The sequence below is a fragment of the Carassius gibelio genome, chromosome B23 (genome assembly GCF_023724105.1).
Source record: "Carassius gibelio isolate Cgi1373 ecotype wild population from Czech Republic chromosome B23, carGib1.2-hapl.c, whole genome shotgun sequence".
Classification (NCBI taxonomy): Eukaryota; Metazoa; Chordata; class Actinopteri; order Cypriniformes; family Cyprinidae; genus Carassius; species Carassius gibelio.
In genome coordinates, this window is record NC_068418.1 from 22,821,708 (window position 1) to 22,842,666 (window position 20,959).

The window sequence follows — 20,959 nt, forward strand, 5'->3', positions numbered from 1 at the left end:
AGAACAAAATAACTGATTTGAGATTATTATCGAATGTCACAGCGCTCATCGATTATAAATGACTCAGAGCCAGTCAAATCACAGAACAGAACAGAATCCCGAAGCGTCAGTTTTGTTGAAAGAGTGAGGAGGAGCGATAAACATTGAATATTTGACGAATATTTTAGCATAGAAAATGTTTAACGGCCGACAGTAATCCTGTAATCCTATCCTGTGATGCATGCAAACTACTCTTTTTTTCTCAAATATGGTCATTTTGCAAATCCTGACTCACTACGAAACGCACATTCGACATTAATTACACGAATAAAAGTGCATGTGCATATTTTAAAACATAATTTGCAAATAGTCGCGACAGAAACGATATCGCTATAGAGCTCGGGCGTAGACGTCATGGAATGGTGCATTGTGGGTAACGGCGGCCATTTTAGAGGCATCGCAAAGCAGGTTTGTAATAAGATAATAGCCAGTATCCAGAAAAAGTTATAGAACGTGACAAAAAAAGTTGCCTATACCTATACGGACAAACTTAATAATGAAGCCAAACAACGCTACTTAAAAAAAAAAAAAGAGGTTGTAGGCGGAATCGATCCCTATGAACACATGAAAGTTTACCAAGCCTCAGTTTCCCTGATAATTTATCCTAACGTTACCGGGTCTGTGGAGTGAGCGCTTACACCTCCGATCAATTTAAAAATGTCACTTTCACTTTTTAAAAAGTCACTGGAGGCTCACCTGCAGATCATAAATGGATCTGCAAATTAAACGTGGAGAAAACAATCTTTTTCACTAAGGAAATGTTAACATTAACCAAGCATCAGTGGTGACACACACACACACACACACACACTTATCAGATTCTGCGAGCTATGAAGCTTGTCTATGCGGGTTTGTTACACTTCAGGAGTAATTACTCACCTATCATACTTGCAAAAATCCACTGTTTTCCTCCGGTAGTTCTGTAATCCGGTATAATATTGACGAACATTCACCTCAGACACAACCCACCATTCACCAAAACAAGACGCTTAACTTCCTATTTTGAAGTTCGTTCCAGTTTTTTTTTTTTTTTTAAACAAGTTGTTCAAATTTGTTAAATACAGTCAGCACAAAAATATCAAAAAGCAAATTAAGTTCAGGATTGGGTCAAAAGAAAATGTTTAAACAAAAAATACAGACACTAAACTGACTCCCTTACTGGCCAAAAACTAGAGAAAACGTAATGTGTTTGTGTCTGAGTTTGTGTGTGTGTATGTGAGAGAGAGACCATACACAACATGTCTCACCATAACTATGTATTATAATATTATCGAAGGTGATGGTTTCCCTCCGTACAGTGGCGACCCAAGCCATCTGACGCCTCTTGGTGATTTCAGACACCTTGTGTTTTTTTTCCAAGTAGGAAAATGTTGAAAACTAATATGATTCACGAGGCGTTTGCCCTGTCGATCATGAAACCGATTACAGCAGTTCACAATACAGCAATACTGAACCATTTTCCAAAAAATAATCAAAATTAATGACCAAATGACCAACGTTACCTAATGCCTACTACACAGTACATCTACTTCTGTACCGCGATTCCCACAATGCATTGCGACGTGACGCAACGATCCCGACCTCTATTATATCGCCCACGTGACTGTGATCGAAAGCTACTGTTTCTATGGCAACAGTGGAACGGCAAAGACTCGTAACTTTTATGACGTCACTAACAGAATCTCTTCACTTTGATGGTTTTCTGAGCAGAAACGCGAGTCTGAGTGAAAGTCTACCAAAACAGATCGTTCAAACACTGTCCATGCAGAAAGAGTCTATAGTCGGCGTGTTTATAATTACAGTTTATAGGTTCAGTCTGTACTCACAGTGTGTTTCAAATACAATTTGACAACTCTACATCTGACATTAACAGATAACGTTTGAACTGACAGTATCAGATCCAAAACACCAGATACCATGTCTTCAGAACTGAGAGAAGTGCTTGTGGAGGTTTATGTCAATGGCGTCTTCTACTGCACTGATAGTTTCTGGGCATCAGATGACAAAGATGTGGAGTCAGAGATCACCAGTGCCATCTATGACCATTTCAGTTGCTATAAACGAGAAAACATACATGTGCAGCTGGAAGAAGTCTCCTGTGAGGAGAAAGATGTGCAGCTGGAAGCTGACATCAACGATGCTATCTCAGAGTCTGTATTGCTGGTGTTTGAAGAACTGACCGATCCACTGGGGCCTTCCACAAAAGTGGAGGGAAGCATCAGTGAGACTGATCAGGAAGGCATGGATGTTTCTCCTGAAACTTCTGAGGAGAACATCCCAACAGGTAAATGTCAACAGAGCAGTTGAAATGCAACATTGCAATGAGGTCCAAATAAGAATGTCAGACGAAATGTGCACTTGTATTTTATATAGAGCAAAATTTCACTGGCAATAAAAAGGTCCATTGTGCACACAGAAGATGTTATGGTTAAATATGTTTTCGTTACAGCAGGGCGAAAACAACATAAAATAGCTTATTATTAAATCAGTACTGCTCAAGAACACTTTCTGCTGCATGTCTTTGTTGTAAATGGGAAATTCCAGTGATCAACTGGAAAAATGAGCTAAACCTGCATTGGAAATGTTGATTTTGGCGAGCAACAATAACTGTGACCGCATGTTAATTATTCATGTTTTAATCAATGGTTAGAAGTGTTTCTAATAGCATATTGCTCTTCTATTACAGAATTTGCCAAAGTGAGAAAGACAATGAGTGAGTTCTTCCGAACTGGGATCTCATCACAGTCTAAGACTGATCCGGCTGTTTCCGAGTCGCTGTGTGAGGAGGCAGGAAGCAGCAGTGAGATCGGTCAGGGAGACATGGATGCTTCATCTGAAGTCTCTGAGGAGGACATCCCAATAGGTAAATATCTGCAAAGACATTGAAATGCAAAATTATATTGAGTTGTAAAAAAAAATAATAATAATAACAATAAATTGTTGGACTAAAGGTGCTGTCACAACAAAAATGGTTCATTGTAAGCACAGCTCACACAAATTACATTCCACACACAGATTGTCTACATGTGCAGTGGTTAAAAAACCCCACTGCATTTGTTTGGTACAAACGCGTGTTGAACCTGTTTCAAAACAAGCAGCTTTCTATTGGATATTTTTTTTTGGCTCACCCAATTTTGCCGAGCAACAGTAAATGGGACCACACTTTATCAATGATTAATCTGTGGTTAGTGATGTTTCCAATAATTTTTTATTTTACAGACTTTGCCAAAGTGAGGAGGACCATTAGTGAGTTCTTCCGGACTGGGAACTCAGCAAAGCCCAAAACTGATCTGGCTGTTTCCGAGGTCCTGTGTAAAGGTGTAGGAAGCAGCAGTGAGATCGGTCAGGGTGGCATGGTTGCTTCTTTTGATATCTGTCACGAGGACATCGCAATAGGTAAATATCAACAGAGTACATGTACGTGCTGAACCCTTTCAAACATTTCAAACCAAGCAGCTTTCTATTAGAGATGTCTCTAATAACATATTGTTTTCTTTAATTTTTTAGAATATGCCAAAGTGAGGAAGACAATTAGTGCGTTCTTCCAAAAGCGTTTTGAGATCTCAGAACAGCCAGATCCAGATGTTTCAGAGTCACTTTGTGTCCCAGATGCAAGTGTTCTTGGACCAAAATCTGAACCTTTGTCCTCAACATCTGAGCTTATGGAACCTGGACTGGATCCTGAGGAATGGTCTATCCTGAACAGTTCTGGACCGGAACCTGCATCCCCAGAATGTTTGGTGGTTGACATCAGTGATGCCACCTCAGAGCCGAGGAGCCAAATGATGGTGTCTGAAGACCTGACCGATCCAGAAGGGCCTTCAGCGGAAGTGTTAGGGAGCAGCAGTGGGAACGATCAGGGAGACACTGCTGTTTCTCCTGAAACCCCTGAGGAGGACATCCCAACAGGTGAATGTGAACAGAGCATTTGAGTTTGAGTTTAAGTCAGACAAAGGATTAATGTATAAATTGTGGTTAAGTATGTTTCTAATAACAGATTGTCTTCTTCTTTTTCAGAATATGTCAAAGTGAGGAAGATCAATAAAATGAGTATGTTCTTCAAAAAGCTTTTTGGGATCTCAGCACAGCCTCAGAAGGATCCAGCTGTTCCAGAGCCTCCGTGTATCCCAGAAGCAAGCGCTCCCGAGCAAGAACCTCTTGTGACAGAGCTTTCAGTCTTAGAGAATTATATTCCTCAAAATATTTCTCAGCTGAAAAAACGTTTGGAGGAACATACACCATCTGAGACACCTGTCACTGAGGTCTGGCCCAACATCTTCTTGGGAAATGAGTAAGTCTGGAACTCTTAAAGACTAATATAAACCATGTGATAAAGCAATAAAGTAACGCAGGAGCATGGAAGCAAACACAACTGTATTTCTACCTCTTTACTGAAAGACTAATCTAGATTGTTGTGTTCTTGTGCAGAGAGACCGCAAGAGACCGAACCAAACTCAAAGAGATGGGTATTACCCACATCTTAAACGCAGCAGCAGTGAAGAAGAAGTTGAGGGTCTTGATGGGAATGCCAAAAGCGAAAGACCTGAATGGAAAGATTAATACAGGGAAGAAATATTACAGAGGCATGAACATAAAATATCGTGGCTTGCCTACAACACACAGAGATGGCTTGAACATGGGCAGGTACTTTTTACCAGCTGCCAAATTCATCCACAATGCCCTGAGGAACCCAGACAGTAAGATCTTTTATCAAGTGTTCTGCAGTGACCAATTTTTAGGGAAGAAATTTTTTTAGACTGTTTCTGTTTTTATTTCCACAGATAAGGTGTTCATTCACTGCAGTGATGGTGTCAGCCACTCACCTACACTTTTGCTGGCATATCTGGTGATCCATCATGACATGATGGTGGAGGAAGCCATCGATCAGGTTATAAAGGTGCGACACATCAAGCCCTCCATGAGCTTCCTGACGCAGCTGATGTCCCTCAATGCTGAACTTGTGGAGCAGCGAAAACAACCAGGCAGCAAAGTGCTACTAAAAACATAGCACAGACTATTTAATAATTACTAATACTTAGACTATTTGCACATGAATTTGAATACAATTTTGTGAATAATTGTTTTTGGTGTTCCTGAGTTCTACTTTGGTATGTGTTTAATTTAGAATTTCATTTAGAAGCAGTACCCAGGATGTTTGTTTATTCTTAGTATTTACAGTTAAAATACAACATGACTAGCCATTAGTACGCATTTCTGTTCAGTATAAATATATTTACAAAAAAAGAAAAAAAAAAGAAGAAGAGAATATATTGTAGATTATCACCTGAGGCTGTTTTTATGACTACTTTAATAAAAGTATGATTTATTTTTTTTTTAAAAAATGGTTAAACTGGTATTTTATTTGATCAAACCTGAATATTAATAAAATAAGGCACAACAATGAATAATATTAAAATATCATGGCGATATAAACAAGTACTCTGATACAATCCAAAATCATATTAATACATATTTCCACCAATATTATTCATATAACTTGATATTGTTTGCAAGGCACGTTCTAACTCCTATGATTTTTCTGTCTCTTGAATAAAACCCCCCCCCACGATATACATTATATGCCAAAATACTGTACTTGCAGATTTGTTGCTTTTGTAAAACCATAAACATATATGACCTTCTTCCAAAAAAGTGCAAAAACTTTCAGGCTCTTTATACTGAAAGATCGATTAGTGGTGGACAGTAACGGAGTAGCTTTACTTCGTTACTGTACTACATTTTTCAAGTATCTATACTCTACTGGAGTAGTTTTATTTTGAGTAACTTACTTTTATTTCACTACATTCCAAAGCATAAGATCGTACTTTTAACTTCACTACATTACAAATTAGAACGATCCGATTGCAGCTGTTCTGAGTCGACCACTCACTGATTCAAATGAACCGTTTAGTGCGAGTCTACTGAAGTAAGAACCGGGAGATCTTGTGAGCGCGCGTGCGTCTGATGTTGCTAAAAGTAAGTTAGTAATGTCGAAATTTAGGATTAATTATTGTAACTGAAAATCATATGTAGGTCAAAATTGTCAGTTGTTTGGGAACTAAATCCGCTGTAAAGATTGATCTGTTTAAGCCCACTGAAATGCTCGAGTGCTGACGATGCAGACACATCAATCAGCGTCTCTGTATTTTAGGTTAAAAAATAAAATAAAATAACCTTAAACTAACACAGATTAAATAAAATAACTCATGCATGTCCAAATTCCCCGCTGCCGTAATATTAACAGTTTTATTAAAATGCTTCCATCACGTCTGTTTTTATATTTATCAACAGTAACGTTAAAATTTTTGGATTAACTAGACGAGTAACGTTAGACAGACATGAATGTTTATTCATAACCGTTCTGAAAATAAGAAAATATTGTAGCTGATGCTAAATGTCTAGCTAAGCTTGCTGGTGCTAACTTGAGGTAATTTTTATAAATAATGTCCAAATATTTTTATTCAACCACCTATATATCTATATATATATATATATATATATATATATAGATAGATAGATAGATAGATAGATAGATAGATTACATCTGGGGAGAAAAGAAAGGATGTGATGTTCAGAACATGGTAACTACAGTAATTATCAAAGAGGGGAAGAGATGCAACCCGTTTGGCCAGGGGTGTTTTTACACCCCAGACAAGATTCGAGAAGGAAAAAATCATTATGAAAATATAATTATATTTTCCTTAAAATGTTCTTCCTAACTTCAGGCCTTATTATCATTTCATACATAACTGATGTTCTGTAAAACCACAAACTTTAAAATACTTTGTTCTTACTGGTGAAGATCAGATGAACTAGATTATATTTTAAAGGATATTAAAATAGAAACCATTATTTTATATATTTTTTTATTTTGATAATTTAGAATTATTACTGAAATACAACCTTTTTTTTGTTTTAAACAGTTCATTGAACAATAATAAATGAAGTACCTGAAGCTGACAATGAAGTAAATGTATAATAATTAGCAAAGATGATTAATTTAGCGCTGTAAACGCGCGTGTGAGGGGCGGAGACGCGCCGCGGAGCGTCAGACGCGCATTAGGACCAAACACAGCAGAATGGAAACTTCACTCCTCTTATTATTTCTCTTTTACTGTAGCGATTTATTTTTAGATACGTGATCTGAGTCTTTCATAGAGTTGTAGAGTTCTTAGAGTTATTAGAGAAATAGAGTTATTTTTTACATTCTTTGGTCGAAGTTTTCAGATCGGCAATTCCGATCCCTTTTCGCGACTCGGTTGATTCAGATCGGGACTTCGGAGCCTGTTCGCGACTTGGTTGATTCAGATGGGGACTTCGGAGCCTGTTCGCGACTCGGTTGATTCAGACCGGCACTTCGGAGCCTGTTCGCGACTCGGTTAATTCAGATCGGCACTTCGGAGCCTGTTCGCGACTCGGTTGATTCAGATCGGCACTTCGGAGCCTGTTCGCGACTCGGTTGATTCAGATCGGCACTTCGAAGCCTTATGGCGACTCGGTTGATTCAGATTGGAACTTCGGAGCCTGTTCGCGACTCGGTTGATTCAAATCGGCACTTCGGATCCTGTTCGCGACTCGGTTGATAATAACAATCATTTTAACTTTTTATTCATCAAAGAATCCTGAAAAAAGTATCACAGATTCCAAAATAATATTTATCAGCAAAACTGTTGATAATTCTAATAATAAAAGTTAAATTAAATTATACATCGAAGAATCCTGAAAAAAGTATTGCAGATTCCAAAATATTATTTGTGTTCCGAATTCTCCATGTTTTGCGTAGTGACAAAGATGCATACAGAATTGGCGCTGCCCGTAATGGTATAGTGCACAACCGGCACAGTTGCGGATCCTACGCTGATTAATAGACTGAGAATAAGCGTAATGCCAGAGAGTTGCATCAGCCGATCTGATCGGGAAGTTCTCTGGATTGCTCGCATTAAAAGGACATTATATGAGTAACGGACAAGTAAGTCCACTGTTATTTGAATATTAATGTTATACTGCAAGTATAGTTGTTGCAGATACTGTTTCTAAGTTTATTCATGTATATTAACGTGACGTATTTACCGCATGTGAAATACGCGCTGTATTATATGCTGTCAATCATTTGAAGTTAAAAGTAGCGATCGATCACTGTGATTTGTATAAGTAGAAGATACTTTATGTTGTTTATTATTTATATAATTTATGTAACATTATCATTTATGTAACATTTATGTAACATCTGCTAATTATTATTTTTATTTTGTTGTTCTAGAAAACCTTGTACATGTCCTTCTATATTGATGCCAGAGCAATCATTAAAAGGCTATCATTGAGACAAGACTCTGAGTTCTCTGACAAGAATACTGTAGCGGTCAGTGCAGATCGATCCAGCTATAAATCCTAAATTAAACATGGTCCTTCGAGCCGGATGCTGACTACTGCAGATATGTCGTTGCCTGATGATAACCTGTCCAGTCTAAATCAGTTAGCTGGGAGACCAGTGAGACAGAGTAAACTTCCTAAGCACCTGGACGACTATGTTGTGGACTATAATTTTCCAAGGTCAACTAGTCTCCCACCATGCTCACTAGAAACACAGCCAGAGCCTTCTGCAGTGGAAAAAGCATTCTCACCGAGTATGTCTACACCAGTACGACAAATAGAGCAGGTACAATCAAAGGATAAAATGTCCCTCAGAGAATTAATGGAGAACATCTCTGCAGCTGAAAGGGAGGAGTCAGCTGAGATTGCACATCTTACAAGTAGACTGTCTCTTTATGAGAAAAGGCAGCAGCGTCGACAGGATATGTTGAAACGCATTAATGCTTTCCTACTGGAGGAAGAAGCAGACAACCTCTCACTCCAAGAAGTTGATATAGCATCTCAGAAGGGAGTACTTTCCCCTGAATCTGATCACAACATTTCCTCGACTGCTCCACACATCACAAAGACACCAGTTGACTTTCCAGAATCTCAGCCTGATATAATGAGCCCTAAACAAATGAGAACCGAATCACCTCTGATTTCATATGTTCCACTCATGCAGAACGTGGTCCATAGTGCCATAAGAGCTCAGTCTGCCCAGCAAACACTTCCACTGAAGGAAATGAGTTCAATCCACTCAGTTCCATTATCATGCTTGGTTTCTCCACAATTCCCTACAGCTCCTGATACTGCTCTACAAGGACAGTTACTCCAACAAAAGCAATATGAAAATAAGTCACCTCCTGAACTTAGAAGGTGCTTAGGAGTTGAGGGTGCCCCCTTTTGGTCCAAGCAGCAATGGGCTACTAATCCTCCAACTGGATTACATTCGATGCAACACGCTGTACCTTCGGTTTATACTGACTGTCAGCCCAATTATCCTGATACACACAGAGATCAGTACCCAGCACAACAAGTAACTTGGCCACAGTATAGCAATTATCAGGCTGTTCCTCCACCCGCCATTAATTTATATGGAGCACCAAAACCTTCCATACCAGATTTTGCTATAGACAGTGAAAGAGATTTCGCCAATCTGAAACTAGCTTTGGATAATCTACTAGACTCTCACCCTGAGCTGTCAGAAAAATACAAATACCATGTGCTGCTTGAACATCTGAAGCTTCCAGAAGCTCAAATGATTGGACAGTCTTGTCGACATGAAGCTCGGCCATATACAGCAGCAATGCAGGCTCTACAGTTGCATTATGGACAACCACATCAATTAGCACAGAGCGAAATAGCAGCCATACTCAACACTTCAGATGTGAGAGTCGGCGATGCTAGTAGTTTTCAGTCATTTGCTCTGAGGGTTCACCTTCTTGTTAGTATGTTGCTGTCCCTGGAAGGCCCAAGAGGCATTGAACTCAGCTGTTGTTCCCATGTAGACAGGCTCCTCAGCAAACTTCCCAAGTATCTCAGAGACAACTTCATTGAGTTCCTACAGCTACAAGGCAAGCTGAACGTTGCCAGTCTCAATCCATACAATCTTCAGGACTTCTCTGGTTGGCTGCAGGGTAAAGCTCAACAACAGCGTCTATCCAGTAGACTAGTTGAACGTTATCAGAAAGAGAAATCCTCCTACTCACTTCAAGGAAGGGCTTCAACACAATCAAAAAGACAGGGTGCTTCAGTCTATCATGGCACAGAGCCTCAAATTGTCAAGACACCTAGGTCGGTACCTCAGCCCTCTCAATGGAAGAAATCCAAACTCCATTGTCTTTTCTGTTACAGCAAAGAGCATTACATAACCCAGTGTGCTGAAATAAAGGAGCAATCTGCAGAAAACCTCATGCAATGGATAGCAGAAGGAAAACGATGCTGGAAATGTGGCCGTTCCCACTGCCCAGAGGACTGTAACCTAAAGAAACCATGTGGAATCTGTGGGGAGATACATCTCCAAGTCCTTCATGGAATCGCTGAACAGCGAGCCAAGGTTAAGTCCACCAGTGCATTAAATAGTAGGATCTACCTCACACCTTCTAGTCCCTCAGGCCGTGTACTACTGAAAGTTGTACCTTTGTTTCTACATAATAAAGACAGAACAATGGCAACCTTTGCAATATTAGATGATGGGGCTGAACGTACCATGCTTTTACCTGCTGCAGCTCGACAGCTTCATCTGGAAGGGAAAGAGGAAACCCTAGCCTTACGCACTATCCGTCCTGATGTCACATTCCTAGCTGGCTCAGTTGTAACCTTTGATGTATCCTCCAGAGCTAATCCAGGAGTCAGGTACAGAATTCATAATGCATTCAGTGCAGATGGATTAGATCTAGTGGAACAGAGCTACCCAGTTAAAGCTCTACAACGACGATATGCCCACTTGAGAGATATTCCACTGCAGTCATTCAAGAATGCTCAGCCCTTGTTGCTGATTGGCTCAGATAATAGCCCCCTGATCACTGCGGTGAAAACAGTTCATGTAGGTACTCAGGATGGACCAGTTGCAGTCTGTACAAAACTAGGCTGGGCTCTTCAAGGCCCTGAAGGTCTTAAAAATCGTGCAAATTACACCCATCAGAGTCTTTTTATCACCACATCAACAGCCTCTGATACCCTCTATAGAGATGTTGAGCGACTGTGGCAGCTGGATTCTTTACCTTACCGCAGTGAAAAGCTGTTGACTCGTTCAAAACAGGACCAAGAGTCTATCAAGACCCTAGACAGCAAAACCTGTAGGGTGCTAGTCGATGGAATTCAACGCTATGCCACTCCCTTATTAAGAACTGACAATTCCCCCAAGCTGAATGCTCCTCATGAATCTGTGCTTGCCAATCTCCGCAGTACCGAAAAGAGACTCAAAGATCAACCAGAGAAAGCAACCGCCTATCGAGGTGAGATGAACAGACTTATTCAAGCAGGTTATGTAAAAGAGATCACAGCTAAAGAAGCTAATGAATCCGAGGAGTCATGGTATCTGCCACATCACCTTGTCTACCATAATGGAAAGGCACGTTTAGTGTTCAATTGTTCATTCGTATACAAGGATACATCTCTCAATGAGCAGCTTCTGCCAGGACCAAACCTGGGACCATCCCTCCTTGGGGTCCTACTGCGATTTCGAAAGCACAGTGTTGCAATCAGTGGAGACATCAAGGGTATGTTTCACCAGGTTCGCCTGTTACCCGAAGACAGACCCTTACTGAGATTCCTTTGGCGTGATTTGCAACGAGAGATTCCTCCGCAAGTATACGAATGGCAGGTACTGCCGTTCGGGACAACCAGTAGTCCCTGCTGTGCTATTTATGCACTGCAGAAGCACATCAAAGAACACCCACGCAGTACTTCCGACCTCATTCAGACTGTTGAATCCAGTTTCTACGTTGATAATTGTCTGGAGAGTCTACCTACTGCTGCAGCAGCCAAGACTAGGGTGGATGACTTGCGGGAAATAATGGCGGATGGTGGATTTGAAATTAGGCAGTGGACGAGCAACCAGTCATCAGTAGTGGCACACTTACCATCTGATTCTAGATCCAAGGACATGGAATTGTGGCTGAAACATGATCGGTGTGACCTTCAAGAACCCACATTAGGACTCTGTTGGAACTGTGGAACTGACACACTGGGTTACAGATACCGACCTATCGAGCATTCAGCATTGACAATGCGTACAGTTTACAAAATTCTAGCGAGTCAGTATGACCCTTTGGGTTTTATTACGCCTTATACAACCAGAGCTAAGATTCTCATACAGCAGCTATGGTCAAAGAAAAGAGACTGGGATGACCCAGACCTCCCTGCAAATCTGCGTGAATCTTGGAATGTCTGGGAGAGTGAATTACCCCACATCGGTACAGTTTCAGTCCCACGTTGTTATGTTCCTGAAGCAATGGATAAGCCTGGACTTGACCATCACCTCCATGTTTTCTGTGATGCATCAGAAAGGGCTTATGGAGCGGTAGCATACCTCTCTACAATTCATGAGGGCCTCACCAATGTCTCATTTATTATGGCCAGGTCAAAAGTGGCCCCTAAACGTCAACAGACCATGCCACGGTTAGAGTTGTGCGCAGCGCTGGCCGGAGCACAGCTGGCAAAATTAATCCAGACAGAACTGTCATCCTACTTACAACAGACCACATTATGGACAGATTCTACAACTGTCCTAGAATGGCTACAGTCGGAGTCATGCCGGTTCAAGGTATTTGTCGGCACTCGTGTATCAGAAATACAGGAACTGACAGATCAGCGATCATGGCGTTATGTCGACTCACTTAATAACCCAGCTGACGACTTGACACGAGGCAAAACCCTTATAGAGCTTACTTCCCCCAGCAGATGGAGTAAAGGGCCACCTTTCCTTTGGCAAGCTCCAGATAAATGGCCTAAGAGACCACACATGACTCAGCCATCTAAGTCCATTGAATTGAAAGGTCTGACATTCTGCAGTTTTGCATCAGTACCACAGAATATTCCAGATGCAAACCAGTTTGATTCATGGAAAGATTTGGTCGAGGCTGTACGTCAGCAATGTCACGGGGCGGCAGAGCCAAACCAGACTCAATTGATTAACAGTTACCGTGAAGCAGAAGCTTATCTCCTACGAGCCTGCCAAGCACAAAGTTTTTCAGAAGAGCTCGTTTCTTTAAGAGCAGGCCGGCCAGTTCACATTAGCAGCAAACTCAGAAATCTAGCACCAGAGCTGGACCTGACAACAGACCTCATCAGAGTAGGTGGGAGGCTAAGGCAGTTACAGCAGGTCAGTGACCTTGATATCCATCCCATTGTCCTAGACCCTCGTCATCCCATTACCATGCTTCTTATTAAAGACTATGATGAACGGCTGCTACATGCTGGCTCTGAAAGATTATTTGCAGAAATCAGAAGACAATATTGGATCTTGAGAGGTCGACAAGTCATTAAAAGGTACCAACTTCACTGCCCAGATTGTCAAAGATGGAGAGCACAGCCTAAAGTTCCTCAAATGGCAGATTTGCCAACAGCTCGCCTCCGCATCTTCTGTCCACCTTTCTTCTCAACAGGAGTTGACTGTTTCGGGCCATTTATGACTAAGATAGGCAGACGAAATGAGAAACGGTGGGGAGTGATTTTTAAATGCCTGACGACACGTGCCATTCATTTGGATCTCCTTAATTCACTGGATACGGATGCCTTCTTACTAGCCCTCCGTAGGTTCATTGCACGGCGAGGCAAACCAGCAGAAATAATTTCCGATCAAGGCACAAATTTCAAAGGAGCTGACAGGGAACTCCGAACAGCTTTTAAGGAACTGGAACCGCAGCTTCAACAACAACTAGTAGATTACCAGATCGATTTCAAATTCAATCCTCCGAATGCACCACACTTCGGAGGAGCATGGGAGCGGGAGATTCGTTCCATCAAGAGTGCACTCCAGGTTGCCGTGGGAACTCAATCACTGTCAGAAGACGTACTTCACACCATCCTAATTGAAGTGGAAGGAATTCTTAATTCTAAGCCTCTTGGATACGTTTCTGCTGACGTGGCTAATCCCGACCCTATAACACCAAATATGCTTCTCATGGGGCGCCGAGACGCTTCTTTGCCACAAGCAGTCTATGCTTCGGAAACCATAGGACGCCGTAGGTGGCGGCATTGTCAGAACTTAATAGATCAGTTTTGGATCTGTTACCTACGAGATTACCTGCCAACCCTTCAGTCCCGCTACAAATGGCAGCAACCAACTGAACCCATTACCCTGGATACAGTGGTGCTGATAATTGACCACAACCTACCACGAGCCCAATGGCCTGTAGGTCGTGTGGTGAAACTCATTCCAAGCAGAGATGGTTGCATTCGAACTGTTGAAATTCAAGTACGGGATAAAATTTACACACGACCTGTAGCCCGTCTTGTCCCTCTTCCAGGACTACCAGATAATATGGAAAATCTGCAAACATAAAGAATTCCACTAATTGACATATTTGCTACTCAAATATGGGGGCGGCTGTTCCGAATTCTCCATGTTTTGCGTAGTGACAAAGATGCATACAGAATTGGCGCTGCCCGTAATGGTATAGTGCACAACCGGCACAGTTGCGGATCCTACGCTGATTAATAGACTGAGAATAAGCGTAATGCCAGAGAGTTGCATCAGCCGATCTGATCGGGAAGTTCTCTGGATTGCTCGCATTAAAAGGACATTATATGAGTAACGGACAAGTAAGTCCACTGTTATTTGAATATTAATGTTATACTGCAAGTATAGTTGTTGCAGATACTGTTTCTAAGTTTATTCATGTATATTAACGTGACGTATTTACCGCATGTGAAATACGCGCTGTATTATATGCTGTCAATCATTTGAAGTTAAAAGTAGCGATCGATCACTGTGATTTGTATAAGTAGAAGATACTTTATGTTGTTTATTATTTATATAATTTATGTAACATTATCATTTATGTAACATTTATGTAACATCTGCTAATTATTATTTTTATTTTGTTGTTCTAGAAAACCTTGTACATGTCCTTCTATATTGATGCCAGAGCAATCATTAAAAGGCTATCATTGAGACAAGACTCTGAGTTCTCTGACAAGAATACTGTAGCGGTCAGTGCAGATCGATCCAGCTATAAATCCTAAATTAAACAATTTGGTAGCACAACTATTAATAGTTCTAATAATAAATCATCATATTTTAATGATTTCTAAAGATCATGTCACACTGAAGACTGGAGGAATGATGCTGATATTTTATATATTTTATTTTGATAATTTAGAATTATTACAGAAATACAACCTTTTTTTGTTTCAAACAGTTTATTGAACAATAATAAATGAAGTAGCTGAAGCTGACAATGAAGTAAATGTATAATAATTAGCAAAGATGATTAATTTAGTGCTGTAAACGCGCGTGTGAGGGGTGGAGACACGCAGCAGTGCGTCAGAAACTTCACTCCTCTTATTATTTCTCTTTTACTATAGCGATTTATTTTTAGATACGTGATCTGAGTCTTTCATAGAGTTGTAGAGCTGTTAGAGTTATTAGAGAAATAGAGTTATTTTTTACATTCTTTGGTCGAAGTTTTCAGATCGGCAATTCGGAGCCTGTGCGCGACTCGGTTGATTCAGATCGGGATTTCGGAGCCTGTTCGCGACTCGGTTGATTCAGATCGGCACTTCGGAGCCTGTTCGCGACTCGGTTGATTCAGATCGGCACTTCGGAGCCTGTTCGCGACTCGGTTGATTCAGATCGGCAATTCGAAGCCTTATGGCGACTCGGTTGATTCTGATCGGCACTTCGGAGCCTGTTCGCGACTCGGTTGATTCAGATCGGCACTTCGGAGCCTGTTCGCGACTCGGTTGATTCAGATCGGCACTTCGGAGCCTGTTCGCGACTCGGTTGATTCAGATCGGTATTTCGGAGCATGTTTGAGATTTTTTTTAATTCAGATCTGGAAATCGAAGCAGGAAGTGTTTGGCAAACAGTTAATTGGTGATAAATGAATATTTGGACTTGAGGCTTTTTTTTACATGTCGATTCAGCATGTACATGGACCCACACACAAAGGTGGACACAATCATCAGTAGGGCTCTAAACTTTTCATCCAATGTTATTAAGGACGTAGTGTCACGGATCGCAAGAGGTCAAGACTCAGGTGCAGGCAGATGGGAAGACTTTATTTAATATGTCACCAAAATAAACAAAAACACAACTGAAATCAGATGAGCGTTCAAAGTTACGAGACATAGATATTGAACTGTATGTGTATCGGTATACATAAATCATATAAAATATAATACTTTATTTAAATATATGTGCTCATTTTACACACACACACACACACACACACACACATATATATATATATATAATTATTATTAATAATACATTGAATTGAACGTGAAATGTTGAAGTATTACGACTGAAATCGAATTTGTTTTATTTACAGCTTCAAAAATAATTTTGTACTTAGTATATTTGTGTAAAATACTGCAATGAAACAGCTTCATAAATAAACAATACGAATAAATAAATCCTATACAATGAACGTGTTGAGCATTGTAGTGGTAAAAGTGCTATACCCTTTTAAAGTTATGATAATGTTTTTGATAAAGGTAGAAAATCTTCATAGACTGAAAGTACTTTCAATGTGAAGGATTCATACTAATATTCTTTATTTCTATTTTCAAAACAGTAATGTAACGTGAGAACAAAATAACTGATTTGAGATTATTATCGAATGTCACAGCGCTCATCGATTATAAATGACTCAGAGCCAGTCAAATCACAGAACAGAACAGAATCCAGAAGCGTCAGTTTTGTTGAAAGAGTGAGGAACTGGAAGGAGCGATAAACATTGAATATTTGACGAATATTTTAGCATAGAAAATGTTTAACGGCCGACAGTAATCCTGTAATCCTATCCTGTGATGCATGCAAACTACTCTTTTTTTCTCAAATATGGTCATTTTGCAAATCCTGACTCACTACGAAACGCACATTCGACATTAATTACACGAATAAAAGTGCATGTGCATATTTTAAAACATAATTTGCAAATAGTCGCGACAGAAACGATATCGCTATTATATCGCCCACGTGACTGTGATCGAAAGCTACTGTTTCTATGGCAACAGTGGAACGGCAAAGACTCGTAACTTTTATGACGTCACTAACAGAATCTCTTCACTTTGATGGTTTTCTGAGCAGAAACGCGAGTCTGAGTGAAAGTCTACCAAAACAGATCGTTCAAACACTGTCCATGCAGAAAGAGTCTATAGTCGGCGTGTTTATAATTACAGTTTATAGGTTCAGTCTGTACTCACAGTGTGTTTCAAATACAATTTGACAACTCTACATCTGACATTAACAGATAACGTTTGAACTGACAGTATCAGATCCAAAACACCAGATACCATGTCTTCAGAACTGAGAGAAGTGCTTGTGGAGGTTTATGTCAATGGCGTCTTCTACTGCACTGATAGTTTCTGGGCATCAGATGACAAAGATGTGGAGTCAGAGATCACCAGTGCCATCTATGACCATTTCAGTTGCTATAAACGAGAAAACATACATGTGCAGCTGGAAGAAGTCTCCTGTGAGGAGAAAGATGTGCAGCTGGAAGCTGACATCAACGATGCTATCTCAGAGTCTGTATTGCTGGTGTTTGAAGAACTGACCGATCCACTGGGGCCTTCCACAAAAGTGGAGGGAAGCATCAGTGAGACTGATCAGGAAGGCATGGATGTTTCTCCTGAAACTTCTGAGGAGAACATCCCAACAGGTAAATGTCAACAGAGCAGTTGAAATGCAACATTGCAATGAGGTCCAAATAAGAATGTCAGACGAAATGTGCACTTGTATTTTATATAGAGCAAAATTTCACTGGCAATAAAAAGGTCCATTGTGGACACAGAAGATGTTATGGTTAAATATGTTTTCGTTACAGCAGGGCGAAAACAACATAAAATAGCTTATTATTAAATCAGTACTGCTCAAGAACACTTTCTGCTGCATGTCTTTGTTGTAAATGGGAAATTCCAGTGATCAACTGGAAAAATGAGCTAAACCTGCATTGGAAATGTTGATTTTGGCGAGCAACAATAACTGTGACCGCATGTTAATTATTCATGTTTTAATCAATGGTTAGAAGTGTTTCTAATAGCATATTGCTCTTCTATTACAGAATTTGCCAAAGTGAGAAAGACAATGAGTGAGTTCTTCCGAACTGGGATCTCATCACAGTCTAAGACTGATCCGGCTGTTTCCGAGTCGCTGTGTGAGGAGGCAGGAAGCAGCAGTGAGATCGGTCAGGGAGACATGGATGCTTCATCTGAAGTCTCAGAGGAGGACATCCCAATAGGTAAATATCTGCAAAGACATTGAAATGCAAAATTATATTGAGTTGTAAAAAAAAAAAAAAAATTATAACAATAAATTGTTGGACTAAAGGTGCTGTCACAACAAAAATGGTTCATTGTAAGCACAGCTCACACAAATTACATTCCACACACAGATTGTCTACATGTGCAGTGGTTAAAAAACCCCACTGCATTTGTTTGGTACAAACGCGTGTTGAACCTGTTTCAAAACAAGCAGCTTTCTATTGGATATTTTTTTTGGCTCACCCAATTTTGCCGAGCAACAGTAAATGGGACCACACTTTATCAATGATTAATCTGTGGTTAGTGATGTTTCCAATAATTTTTTATTTTACAGACTTTGCCAAAGTGAGGAGGACCATTAGTGAGTTCTTCCGGACTGGGAACTCAGCAAAGCCCAAAACTGATCTGGCTGTTTCCGAGGTCCTGTGTAAAGGTGTAGGAAGCAGCAGTGAGATCGGTCAGGGTGGCATGGTTGCTTCTTTTGATATCTGTCACGAGGACATCGCAATAGGTAAATATCAACAGAGTACATGTACGTGCTGAACCCTTTCAAACATTTCAAACCAAGCAGCTTTCTATTAGAGATGTCTCTAATAACATATTGTTTTCTTTAATTTTTTAGAATATGCCAAAGTGAGGAAGACAATTAGTGCGTTCTTCCAAAAGCGTTTTGAGATCTCAGAACAGCCAGATCCAGATGTTTCAGAGTCACTTTGTGTCCCAGATGCAAGTGTTCTTGGACCAAAATCTGAACCTTTGTCCTCAACATCTGAGCTTATGGAACCTGGACTGGATCCTGAGGAATGGTCTATCCTGAACAGTTCTGGAACGGAACCTGCATCCCCAGAATGTTTGGTGGTTGACATCAGTGATGCCACCTCAGAGCCGAGGAGCCAAATGATGGTGTCTGAAGACCTGACCGATCCAGAAGGGCCTTCAGCGGAAGTGTTAGGGAGCAGCAGTGGGAACGATCAGGGAGACACTGCTGTTTCTCCTGAAACCCCTGAGGAGGACATCCCAACAGGTGAATGTGAACAGAGCATTTGAGTTTCAATATTACAATGGCATGCAAACAGAATGTCCTTCAAGTCAGACAAAAGATAAATGTTTTATTTGTTGTTAAATATGTTTCTAATAACAGATTGTCTTCTTCTTTTTCAGAATATGTCAAAGTGAGGAAGATCAATAAAATGAGTATGTTCTTCAAAAAGCTTTTTGGGATCTCAGCACAGCCTCAGAAGGATCCAGCTGTTCCAGAGCCTCCGTGTATCCCAGAAGCAAGCGTTCCCGAGCAAGAACCTCTTGTGACAGAGCTTTCAGTCTTAGAGAATTATATTCCTCAAAATATTTCTCAGCTGAAAAAACGTTTGGAGGAACATACACCATCTGAGACACCTGTCACTGAGGTCTGGCCCAACATCTTCTTGGGAAATGAGTAAGTCTGGAACTCTTAAAGACTAATATAAACCATGTGATAAAGCAATAAAGTAACGCAGGAGCATGGAAGCAAACACAACTGTATTTCTACCTCTTTACTGAAAGACTAATCTAGATTGTTGTGTTCTTGTGCAGAGAGACCGCAAGAGACCGAACCAAACTCAAAGAGATGGGTATTACCCACATCTTAAACGCAGCAGCAGTGAAGAAGAAGCTGAGGGTCTTGATGGGAATGCCAAAAGTGAAAGACATGAATGGAAAGATTAATACAGGGAAGAAATATTACAGAGGCATGAACATAAAATATCGTGGCTTGCCTACAACACACAGAGATGGCTTGAACATGGGCAGGTACTTTTTACCAGCTGCCAAATTCATTCACAAGGCCCTGAGGAACCCAGACAGTAAGATCTTTTATCAAGTGTTCTGCAGTGACCAATTTTTAAGGAATTTTAGGTGTTCGTTTTTTTTTTTTTTTTTTTGACTGTTTCTGTTTTTATTTCCACAGATAAGGTGTTAATTCACTGCTGTGATGGTGTCAGCCACTCCCCTACACTTTTGCTGGCGTATCTGGTGATCCATCATGACATGATGGTGGAGGAAGCCATCGATCAGGTTATAAAGGTGCGACACACCAAGCCCTCCATGAGCTTCCTGACGCAGCTGATGTCCCTCAATGCTGAACTTGTGGAGCAGCGAAAACAACCAGGCAGCAAAGTGCTACTAAAAACATAGCACAGACTATTTAATAATTACTAATACTTAGACTATTTGCACATGAATTTGAATACAATTTTGTGAATAATTGTTTTTGGTGTTCCTGATTTCTACTTTGGTATGTGTTTAATTTAGAATTTCATTTAGAAGCAGTACCCAGGATTTTGTTTGTTTATTCTTAGTATTAACAATTTATTAAAACACAATACCCATTATATGCCAAAATACTGTACTTGCAGATTTGTTGCTTTTGTAAAACCATAAACATATATGGCCTCCTTCCAAAAAAGTGCAAAAACTTTCTGGCTATTTATATTGAAAGATCGATTCAAATAGAACTGTATGTGTATCTGTATGCACATACATATATTATATTTTTTTTCTGCTTGGTAATATAATCACAAAATAGTATGAACCTTTTATCATAAAATATATATTTGGCATATTTTCTATCTAATTATTAGTATTGTTGGTATTC

The 20,959-nt window shown here is 40.2% G+C and overlaps 1 protein-coding gene across 1 annotated transcript; it reads left to right on the forward strand.

Moving 5' to 3' along the window:
• The first annotated feature begins 1,754 nt into the window (after positions 1–1,754).
• LOC128011917 (uncharacterized) lies at positions 1,755–20,574 on the forward strand. Its single transcript, XM_052594714.1, has 7 exons — positions 1,755–2,323; positions 2,726–2,902; positions 3,259–3,435; positions 3,547–3,948; positions 4,057–4,330; positions 19,900–20,168; positions 20,273–20,574. Exons 1-7 carry the CDS (start codon positions 1,957–1,959, stop codon positions 20,497–20,499), a joined length of 1,893 nt encoding a protein of 630 aa, XP_052450674.1. The 5' UTR covers positions 1,755–1,956; the 3' UTR covers positions 20,500–20,574.
• Positions 20,575–20,959: the final 385 nt, after the last annotated feature.